Below are 12,370 nucleotides of genomic sequence, written 5' to 3' on the forward strand. Positions count from 1 at the left end.
GGAAATGGCTTATTTTTGTTCCAAAGCTGGGCTTTTCGTAACAAAGGTTCACATTTGGTTCACATTTGACCCAGCGAAATGTATTTTCTATAATTTTCTTACAAAAACTAGTGTTTACGGTAAAAAAAAGCTTTATAGTTTAGTTTTTACGGAGATGGCTTATTTTCGTTCCAAAGCTGGGCTTTTTTCTAACCAAAGGTTCAAATTTGACCCAGCAAAATGTATTTTCTATAATTTTCTTACAAGAAACTAGAGTTTACGGTCAAAAACCCTTATTAGCTCAGATTTTATAAGAATAGTTTTATTTTTCGATCCGAAAATAGACAAAAGTTTCAGATTTGAACCAGAGAATTGTATTCTCCATAATTTTCTTACATCTTTGGAAATCATTAACGATAACAAACATGTTTTCGACCAGATGAGTTTTTGAAAGCACATTCAGCATGGCGTGCGCTATTTTTTTTATCATGAACCCTTTAGAGACCAGTTTGATCAACTTGGAGAAAGTTCAAATAGAATCGTTAGTGATATTGATATTAGTGCGTAAACTACAAACTGATAAAAAATATCCAGAACTTTTTTCTTCTTATAGCCTTGACTTTGAAGACATTTCTTCATCTTAATTGGCTTTAGAAATATCAAGCAAAATAAAACCAGTGAAATAATTTAGGTCGTATGATAAATTTAATTTTTTTTTTTAATGCAGTAATTTTTTAGTAAGGACACTCGATATCCTAAAAGTGTTTGATTCAAACTTTTACCTTGAGCATAGATGTTGTTAGCAGAATTTCAAAGGGATCATTCATAAGTACTGGCATATCTTATGAAATAATTTAGGTCGTATGATAAATTTAATTCATTTTTTTAATTCAGAAGTTTTTCAGTAAGGACATTCGATATCCTAAAAGTGTTTGATTCAAACTTTTACCTTGAGCATCGATGTTGTTAGCAGAATATCAAAAGGATCGTTTATGAGTGCTGGCGTATCTGATGAAATAATTTAAATCGTATGATAAATTTAATTTATTTTTTTTAATACAGTAGTTTTTCAGTAAGGACATTTGATATCCTAAAAGTGTTTGATTCAAACTTTTACCTTGAGCATCGATGTTGTTAGCAGAATATCGAAAGGATCGTTTATGAGTGCTGGCGTATCTGATGAAATAATTTAAATCGTATGATAAATTTAATTTTTTTTAATTCAGTAGTTTTTCAGTAAGGACACTCGATATCCTAAAAGTGTTTGATTCAAACTTTTACCTTGAGCATCGATCTTTTTAGCGGAATTTCAAAAGGATCATTCATAAGTGCTGTCGTATCTGATGAAATAATTTAGGTCGTATGATGTATCTGATGAAATAATTTAGGTCGTATGATAAATTTAATTATTTTTTTTTAATGCAATAGTTTTTCAGTAAGGACACTCGATATCCTAAAAGTGAATGATTCAAACTATTACCTTGAAAATCGATGTTGTTAGCATAATTTAAAAAGGATCGTTTATGAGTGCTGGCGTATCTGATGAAATAATTTAGGTCGTATTATAAATTTAATTTATTTTTTTTTTAATGCAGTAGTTTTTCAGTAAGGACACTCGATATCCTAAAAATGTTTGATTCAAACTTTTACCTTGAGAATCGATATGTCAGCATTAGATGTCGTATCGAAATATATTGATGAGAACAAAATGCATCAGTGAATACTATTATTGTAATTATGTTCAATAAAATTGTTTCTAAATCAAAGGTATTTTTCTTTCTTTAGTTGACTAGCATATATTTTTTAGAGTACAGAAAGAAATTCTGGTTAGTCTGAAATTGGTTGTGAGAGCGTTAAGACTCTAAAAAATGGATCGATTTGAGAAAGAGCGAATCATGAGGAATCTTGTGTTTTTGGAAAAAAAATTGATTCTAGATGACGATTTTCTAGAGTTGTCTATTCAAAGAAAGATATTTTCTCGGGGAATGCTTGTCGATATAATGAAAACTGATTCTCCATCATTAGACTATTGTGTAAAGCTTCTACGCCGTGATTCAAATGCATTTACACAATTTATTGATATATTGATCACGACACGTCAAAATGATATTGTGGATATGCTTTTAAATATTAGTTTAGAAATTTATGACTTTTTTTTCATGAGAAAGATGTTTTTACGGAATTGGCTCATTTTCGTTCCAAAGATGGGCTTTTTCAAAACCTAAGGTTCACATTTGACCCAGCGAAATGTATTTTCTATAATTTTATTATAAAAACTTGTGTTTACGGCAAAAAAAAAGCTTTATAGTTTAGTTTTTACGGAAATGGCTTATTTTCGTTCCAAAGCTGGGCTTCTTTCTAACCAAAGGTTCACATTTGACCCAGCGAAATGTATTTTCTATAATTTTCTTACAAAAACTAGTGTTTAGGGTAAAAAAAGCTTTATAGTTTATTTTTTACGGAAATGGCTTATTTTCGTTCCAAAGCTGGGCTTTTTTTTATAAGTTCATAAGTTTAATAACATAAATAAGTTCACTAACAAGTCACATTTACAAATAAATAAATAAATTAAACGACACTTTCACGCTGGAGAAAACCTATGAAGGTTTGAGATCGCTCAAAATTCCACTTAACTATTTGCCTATTAACTGGGCTATTTACTTAAGCCTTAACTATTCAATTAAAACAATTATAAATAGACCAGAAATAAACAAACTATAACCTATATATAAAAAAAATATAGATAAATAAATGAATACCTGAATTAAAAATAATAATAGATAAATAACCTAAGGTTCACATTTGACCCAGCGAAACATATTTTCTATAATTTTCATATAAAAACTTGTGTTTACGGTAAAAAAAAGCTTTATAGTTTAGTTTTTACGGACATGGCTTATTTTCGTTCCAAAGTTGGGCTTTTTTCTAACCAACGGTTCACATTAGACCCAGCGAAATGTATTTTCTATAATTTTCTTACAAAAACTAGTGTTTATGGTAAAAAAAAGCTTTATAGTTTAGTTTTTACGGAAATGGCTTATTTTTGTTCCAAAGCTGAGCTTTTTCATAACCAAAGGTTCACATTTCACCCAAAGAAATGTATTTTCTATAATTTTCTAACAAAAACTAGTGTTTACGGTCAAAAAAGCTTTATAGTTTAGTTTTTACGGAAATGGGTGTTTACGGTCAAAAAAGCTTTATAGTTTAGTTTTTACGGAAATTGCTTATTTTCGTTCCAAAGCTGGGCTTTTTCATAACCAAAGGCTCATTTTTGACCCAAAGAAATGTATTTTCTATAATTTTCTTACAAAAACTAGAGTTAACGGTCAAAAAAGCTGTATAGTTTAGTTTTTAAGGAAATGGTTTATTTTCGTTCCAATGCTGGGCTTTTACATAACCAAAGGTTCACATCTGACCCCGCGAAATGTATTTTCTATAATTTTCTTACAAAAACTAGTGTTTAAGGTAAAAAAAAGCTTTATAGTTTAGTTTTTACGGAAATGGCATATTTTCGTTCCAAAGCTTGGCTTTTTCATAACCAAAGGTTTACATTTGACCCAAAGAAATGTATTTTCTATAATTTTCTTACAAAAACTAGTGTTTACGTTCAAAAAAGCTTTATAGTTTAGTTTTTACGGAAATGGCTTATTTTCATTCCAAAGCTGGGCTTTTTCATAACCAAAGGTTCACATTAGGTTCACATTTGACCCAGCGAAATGTATTTTCTATAATTTTCTTATAAAAACTAGTGTTTACGGTAAAAAAAGCTTTATAGTTTAGTTTTTACGGAAATGGCTTATTTTCGTTCCAAAGTTGGGTTTTTTTCTAACCAAAGGTTCAAATTTAACCCAGCGAAAATTATTTTATATAATTTTCTTACAAGAAACTAGTGTTTATTTTAAAAAAAAGCTTTATATTTTAGTTTTTACGGAAATGGCTCATTTTCGTTCCAAAGCTGGGCTTTTTCAAAAACAAAGGTTAACATTTGACCCAGCGAAACGTATTTTTTATAATTTTCTTACAAAAAATTGTGTTTTATGTAAAAAAAAAGCTTTTTAGTTTATTTTTTACGGAAATGGCTTATTTTCGTTCCAAAGCTTGGCTTTGTTTATAACACATGTTTCACATTTGACCACGCTAAATGTATTTTCTATAATTTTATTACAAAAAATTGTGTTTATTGTAAAAAAAAGCTTTATAGTTTAGTTTTTACGGAAATGGCTTATTTTCGTTCCAAAGCTGGGCTTTTTCATAACCAAAGGTACACATTTGACCCAGCGAAACGTATTTTATATAATTTTCTTACAAAAACTATTGTTTACGGTAAAAAAAAGCTTTATAGTTTAGTTTTTACGGAAATGGCTTATTTTCGTTCCAAAGCTGGGCTTTTTTCTAACCAAAGGTTCACATTTGACCCAGCACAATGTATTTTCTATAATTTTCTTACAAAAAATAGTGTTTATGGTAAAAAAAATCTTTCTAGTTTTTACGGAAATGGGTGTTTACGGTCAAACCCTCTGTGTGGGTGTTGTCTCAGTGTGTGTGTGTTGTCTCTATGCGTGTGTCGTCTCTATGTGTGTTTCGTATCTGTCTGTGTGTGTCGTCTCTATGTGTGTTTGTCATTTCTGTGTGTGTGTCTCGTCTCTCTGTGTGTGTGTTGTCTCTCTGTGTGTGTATCGTCTCTGTGCGTGTGTTGTCTCTATCTTTGACCGTAAACACTAGTTTTTGTAAGAAAATTATAGAAAATACATTTCTTTGGGTCAAATGTGAACCTTTGGTTATGAAAAAGCCCAGCTTTGGAACGAAAATAAGCCCTTTCCGTAAAAAATAAACTATAAAGCTTTTTTTACCATAAACACTAGTTTATTGTAAGAAAATTATAGAAAATACATTTCTTTGGGTCAAATGTGAACCTTTGGTTATGAAAAAGCCAAGCTTTGGAACGAAAATAAGCCATTTACGTAAAAACTAAACTATAAAGCTTTTTTTTACCGTAAACACTAGTTTTTGTATGAAAATTATAGAAAATACATTTCGCTGGGTCAGATGTGAACCTTTGGTTATAAAAAAGCGCAGCATTGGAACGAAAATAAGCCATTTCCGTAAAAACTAAACTATAAAGCTTTTTTGACCGTAAACACCAGTTTTTGTAAGAAAATTATAGAAAATACATTTCTTTGGGTCAAATGTGAACCTTTGGTTATGAAAAAGCCAAGCTTTGGAACGAAAATAAGCCATTTCCGTAAAAACTAAACTATACATCTTTTTTGACCGTAAACACCCATTTCCGTAAAAACTAAACTATAAAGCTTTTTTGACCGTAAACACTAGTTTTTGTAAGAAAATTATAGAAAATACATTTCTTTGGGTCAAATGTGAACCTTTGGTTATGAAAAAGCTCAGCTTTGGAACGAAAATAAGCCATTTCCGTAAAAACTAAACTATAAAGCTTTTTTTACAGTAAACGCTAGTTTTTGTAAGAAAATTATAGAAAATACATTTCGCTGGGTCAGATGTGAACCTTTGGTTATGAAAAAGCGCAGCTTTGGAACGAAAATAAGCAATTTCCGTAAAAACTAAACTATAAACCTTTTTTTACAGTAAACACTAGTTTTTTTAAGAAAATTATAGAAAATACCTTTCGCTGGGTCAAATGTGAACCTTAGGTTATGAAAAAGCCCAGCTTTGGAACGAAAATAAGCCATTTCCGTAAAAACTAAACTATAAAGCTTTTTTTTACAATAAAAACTAGTTTTTGTAAGAAATTTATCTAAAATATATTACGCTGGGTCAAATGTGAATCGTTGGTTTGACAAAAACCCACATTTGGAACGAAAATAATCCATTTCCGTAAAAACTAAACTATAAAGCTTTTTTTACCGTAAACACTAGTTTTTATAAGAAAATTATAGAAAATACGTTTCGCTGGGTCAAATGTGAACCTTAGGTTATGAAAAAGCCCATCTTTGGAACGAAAATAAGCCATTTCCGTAAAAACATCTTTCTCATGAAGAAAAAAACCCTAAATTTCTAAACTAATAGTTAAAAGCATATCCACAATATCATTTTGCCGTGTCGTGATCAATATATCAATAAATTGTGTAAATGCATTTGAATCAGTTTTCATTATATCAACAAGCATTCCCCGAGAAAATATCTTCCTTTGAATAGACAACTCTAGAAAATCCTCATCTAGAATCAAATGTTTTTCCAAAAACACAAGATTCCTCATGATTTACTCTTTCTCAAATCTATCCATTTTTTAGAGTCTTAACACTCTCACAACCAATTTCAGACTAACCAGAATTTCTTTCTGTACTCTGAAAAATATACGCTAGTCTACTATAGAAAGGAAAATACCTTTGATTTAGAAACAATTTTATTGAACATAATTACAATAATAGTATTCACTGATACATTTTGTTATCATCAATATATTTCGATAGGACATCTAATGCTGACATATCGATTCTCAAAGTAAAAGCTTGAATCAAACATTTTTAGTATATCGAGTGTCCTTACTGAAAAACTACTGCATTAAAAAAAAAATTAAATTTATGATACGACATAAATTATTTCATAAGATACGCTATCACTCATAAACGATCCTTTTGAAATTCTGCTAACAACATCGATGTTCAAGGTAAAAGTTTGAATCAGTCACTTTTAGGATATCGAGTGTCCTTACTGAAAAACTATTGCATTAAAAAAAAAATTAAATTTATCATACGACCTAAATTATTTCATCAGATGCATCAAACGACCTAAATTATTTCATCAGATACGCCAGCACTTATGAATGATCCTTTTGAAATTCTGCTAAAAACATTGATGCTCAAGGTAAAAGTTTGAATCAAACACTTTTAGGATATCGAGTGTCCTTACTGAAAAACTACTGAATTAAAAAAAAAATTAAATTTACCTTACGATATAAATTATTTCATCAGATACGCCAGCACTCATAAACGATCCTTTTGAAATTCTGCTAACAACATCGATGCTCAAGGTAAAAGTTTGAATCAAACACTTTTAGGATATCGAATGTCCTTACTGAAAAACTACTGTATTAAAAAAAAATTAATTAAATTTATCATATGATCTAAATTATTTCATCAGATACACGAGCACTCATAAATGATCCTTTTGAAATTCTGCTAACAACATCGATGATCAAGGTAAAATTTTGAATCAAACACTTTTAGTATATCGAATGTCCTTAATTAAAAACTAATTTATTAAAAAAAACATAATTAAATTTATTATAAGATCTAAATTATTTCATCAGATACACCAGCACTCATAAATGATCCTTTTGAAATTCTGCTAACAACATCGATGCTCAAGGTAAGTTTTAATCAGACACTTTTAGGATATCGAGTGTCCTTACTAAAAAACTACTGCATTAAAAAAAAAATTAAATTTATCATACAACCTGAATTATTTCACTAGTTTTATTTTGCATGATATTTCTAAAGCCAATTAAGATGAAGAAATGTCTTCAAAGTCAAGGCTATAAGAAAAAAAAAAGTTCTGGATATTTTTTGTCAGTTTGTAGTTTACGCACTAATATCAATATCAGTAACGATTCTATTTGAACTTTCTCCAAGTTGATCAAATTGGTCTCTAAAGGGTTCATGATAAAAAAAAATAAAAAAAATAGCGCACGCCATGCTGAATGTGCTTTCAAAAACTCATCTGGTCGAAAACATGTTTGTTATCGTTAATGATTTCCAAAGATGTAAGAAAATAATGGAGAATACAATTCTCTGGTTCAAATCTGAAACTTTTGTCTAATTTCGGATCGAAAAATAAAACTATTCCTATAAAATCTGAGCTAATAAGGGTTTTTGACCGTAAACTCTAGTTTCTTGTAAGAAAATTATAGAAAATACATTTTGCTGGGTCAAATGTGAACCTTTGGTTATGAAAAATCCAAGCTTTGGAAAGAAAATGAGCCATTTCCGTAAAAACTAAACTATAAAGCTTTTTTGACTGTAAACACTAGTTTTTGTAAGAAAATTATAGAACATACATTTCTTTGGGTCAAATGTGAGCATTTGGTTATGAAAAAGCCCAGCTTTGGAACGAAAATAAGCCATTTCCGTAAAAACTAAACCATAAAGCTTTTTTTACCACAAACACTAGTTTCTTGTAAGAAAATTATAGAAAATACATTTCGCTGGGTCAAATGTGAACCTTTGGTTAGAAAAAAGCCCAGCTTTGGAACGAAAATAAGCCATTTCCGTAAAAACTAAACTGTAAAGCTTTTTTTACCGTAAACACTAGTTTTTGTAAGAAAATTATAGAATTTCGGCCTAAAGCCATATTGGTGAGGAGAAATCAAGGATACGGAGTGCTGACTGTCAAACAGAAAGGGAGACAGACGTCTGAAGATGATTCTCTCGAGCACTTTGGATATAACAGGAAGAATTGAGATTGGACGATAATTTCCTATCTCAGTTGGATCCCCCTTTTTAAGAACTGGAATAACAATGGCTGACTTTAGTAAATCAGGGAAAACTCCGTGGGTTAAAGATAGGTTGGCAATATGCTTGATGGGCTCGTAGACAAAAGGAGATATGGTCTTCAGGAGCTTATTACGTAATCCAAGACAGTCAGGAGTAAAACTATTAGGGAGAGAACCGATGATTTGAATTACCTCATTGCTATCAGTTGGGCAGAAAAACATAGATCTAAAATTGAAGCAAGGGAATTCAGCCTGTGAGGAGGAGCAGGAGTCAGTATGAGGAACATTCAAAAAATAATTATTAAATGCATTAGGTGCATATAAAGGGTCAATTAATCTACCATTTGTGTCTTTAAGGCGAATAGGTATAGACTTTGATTTTCTATTTTTTGAAAGTATATCATTAATGGTGGACCATATCTTTTTCAGATTTCCTTTGCAATAAACAAAAAATCGCGAAGAAATTGAGAAATTTTTCCTTTGCAATTGAGAATTTTTGTATAATAATAATTTTTAATCGTCTCACTGCAGAAGCCTAAAACCTACTGCGTCATTGGCGCTTTACTGAAAACGAATTATATTCCAAATGTTTTCTTTTGTACTTAATATTGAAAATAAATATTAAAAATTACAGTAAAATTTTGAAATGATGAGCTTTTAGCAATTAATATCATTATGCATCAAATATTCAGTTTAATTTATTAGTTCTTTTCCAGATTGGTCAAGACAAATATAGTTTCACTACAAGCCAAATTTGGATACTGCCCCCTTCTTTAACTGTAAAAACCTAAAGCCTTCTGCGTCATTGGTGCTTCACTGAAAACGAATTACTCGTATATTAAAAATTTATTATTTTCCAGTTCTTACAACAATGAAAATGAAAATAAAAATTACAGTGAAAAAAAAAAATCTTGAACTAATAGATCTTTCTAGATTTAATATCATTATATATCTAATATTCAATTTGATTTTGTTTATGCTTTCCAAGACTGTTCAAGACTCATATAGTTTTGCCATTTTTTTTAACTCTGCCATTTTTTGTCACTAATCGTGTTAGTTTGTTATGAAAACATTCTATGGCTTCTAGGCATTTCTATTTGAGCGGATATCTGCACCTCAAACTTTGTGGAACATGCATTTTCTTGCCTTAAACACCAAAATATAATAAAATGTGAAGTTTTGGAGTGTTCCACCACTCGCAAGCAAGTGCCATTCGTATTTTTCAATCCGCATGGTCAATTTAGGGGGTGGAGGGTAGGCTAATTCTCGTAGCAGCCCCATTCCGTCGAGGTATGGTTCACACTTTCAACACCTGGCGTCCGGACTATCATATAATCTACCAAGCATACAACTACCCCAAATCAGTATCAATAAATAAATGAAACCCAGAACGAACAAAAATTAAAATAAATATTATAGTCAAACTCAAAACGAGCATAAATTAATGTGAGTAGGGTTCAAAACCCCTATGCTTTCTAAAAGCCAGAATATAATTTGTACTTTACTGAAAAAAATATGAAATGAGTTTACTGAAAAGAATGTGCATTGTCAATTTAATATACATATGCTGATATTTATTCCCTAAAATCTTAATTAATTTTTGATTTCTTAAAGTTACAAAAGTGAAAATATTTCAAAGAATTGTTTTCAGTAAAGCGCCAATGACGCAGTAGGATTTAGGCTTCTGCAGTGAGACGATACCCAAACTCTTGTTTGTAGTTATTTTTATTCGATTCAAACTTGATTTGCATATTCAATTTAAGTTTCACTCGTTTTAAGATTTATTTATTCATTTACATAAATATATATTGTATGTTTGTTCGCATTGATTGTTTATTTAATTTCTGTTCGTTTTAAGTTTCATTTATACTTTAATAGAAAATATTTGTTTTCGTTTTAAGCTTGATTTTCATATTCAATCTAAGTATTACTCGCTTTAAGATCTATTTATTCATTTATATTATTACTTGTTGTATGTTTTTTTGCTATGATTGTTTATTTAATTTCTGTTCGTATTGGGTTTTCATTTATTCTTTAATAGTAATTTCTGATCGTTTTGAGTTTGAATTTTAACTGATATTTGTATCTGCTGAGCTTAAGTTTAAAATAGCCTTTACTTTCCTTTGAAAAAGTTATTTTTCGGAAAGTTTTTTTAAATTAATATATAGAAAATAAATTACTGATTCGTCAATCTAAAGAATAACTTCAGCAAATTAGACAGATTGCTTAAAAAATTACCAACTGACATTTGAAAGATTTTATTAAGAGATTTACTTTCTATATTCTTAAACGAATTGGAACCAAAAGCAAAAATGAGTGACTAAATTGAAAGCCTAAATTTATTTGAAAGCCTAAATTTAATTGAAATCCTAAGCCTAAATTGAAAGACTAAATTTATTGAAACTAGAATTGATTAATTGTGCATGTATTGATTCTAGGAAATTCATTCTTTCGTTGTGCTAAAATTGATTAGTTTTTGCTTTCTTATGAAACAAAAAACATGTTATTCAAATTTATATTGTTTTCAATGACACTTAAGCCTAAAGGGGATTGGAGGAGGCACTAATTTCCCTTTTATTTATGGTAATTTTCATTCGTTTTGAGTTTAACTTGATTATTTATTTGCCTTTCTGTTTGATTTATATTTAAATATAAATTAATATTAAAAATTAAATATTAATAATTAAAAATTAATGTTTAATATTAATATTAACAAATTAGCAGCAGAGCCTATTAGACCAGAGGCATAAAAAAGAAAACAAACCATAGCCTACACTCTTTTGCTGAGACCAGATAAAAAACTGTTTGCTATTTTTTTAAACAAAATACTATAAGCCCCACCCCCCCCCCCCCAGCACAAAATCATGAAAGCGTCATCTCGATCCCCATCTGATAGAAAAAATAGAGTGGATTTATAAAACTACGTAGGCTAAAAAATTTGTCACAATTATACTGAAACCAACTAAATACATAAGGAGAAATACTGGCTTGCCTTCAGGTACCCGCTATATAACAGCACATGATTGTTTTCAGAGTTAAAGATTAGCGAGTGGCTGAGAGTTACTGACATAGCCAATTATAAATAGACAGTAAAGTTTTGTTTGTTAAAGTCTGACTTACTATATCACTTTATGTTTTCTATTTTAGGTTTAAATTTTACTCTTTGGTTGACTTTGAATTCTTTTTCACAAACGGTTTTTAAATGAATTGAGAAAGGATCCATTGATTTATTAAAGCAAAATAAAAGAGATGTTACCTTGAGTATGTTTGTTGCTCATAGTGGATGTGAACAATGTAAAAAATCAAGCCCATAAATGTGTAGGTATATCATCACCAAATGCATGAACTATAAAAATAAGAAAATATAGATAAAAGTTGGGGGGAGATCATATAAAGGTCTAAGAGAAGGGATTAGGGCTTCATCTAGGGAATTTGGAAGCTCACATTTCAAGGAGAGGTTAAACATGTTAAAGCAGTATAAAACCTGAATTATATAAATCTACAGAAAATTGAGGGGAAGGATATTTGGAGATACTAAGTCTAGATAACCCCTGTGGCACTAGGAGGATAGTTTACCAGAAGAATTTTAGAGTTCTGTTTATAAAAAAAAAAGCTAAAGCTTAATCAGTTGCTGTGACTGAATCCTTAGGCCTAAGAGGGTATCTTAAATTAAATTGTAAAAATAAAAGCAACAAAAGTTTGACATTAACACTCAGTTGCAGCTCTGCTACAAACTAAACGGTTACAAAAGCGAAACAACAGCAAACTTGAAGAGGATTTTATTACAGTACTTAAAATCAAGATTAAAGTCACAAATTATTTAGGTACTTGACTTCTGCTAAACAAATTCTAAATATGTCAGGGAGGGGTAATTTCCTAGCACTTGGAGAAAGGAGAATTGATTGATTGATTGATTGATTGAAG

At 30.0% G+C, this 12,370-nt stretch overlaps 1 protein-coding gene across 1 annotated transcript in view; it reads right to left on the bottom strand.

The window, feature by feature from the left end:
* Window positions 1–11,807, bottom strand: part of LOC148939104 (uncharacterized) — a 43,711-nt gene extending 31,904 nt beyond the window's left edge. Inside the window, exon 1 of the mRNA XM_089107314.1 lies at window positions 11,703–11,807. Within this exon, the coding sequence (XP_088963440.1) occupies window positions 11,703–11,724 (22 nt within the window). The 5' untranslated portion in view covers window positions 11,725–11,807. The remainder of the gene's footprint in view (window positions 1–11,702) is intronic.
* Window positions 11,808–12,370: the final 563 nt, after the last annotated feature.

Source organism: Artemia sp. Qi Xiang Cuo, unplaced genomic scaffold (assembly GCF_049724085.1).
Source record: "Artemia sp. Qi Xiang Cuo unplaced genomic scaffold, ASM4972408v1 HiC_scaffold_22, whole genome shotgun sequence".
Classification (NCBI taxonomy): domain Eukaryota; kingdom Metazoa; phylum Arthropoda; class Branchiopoda; order Anostraca; family Artemiidae; genus Artemia; species Artemia sp. Qi Xiang Cuo.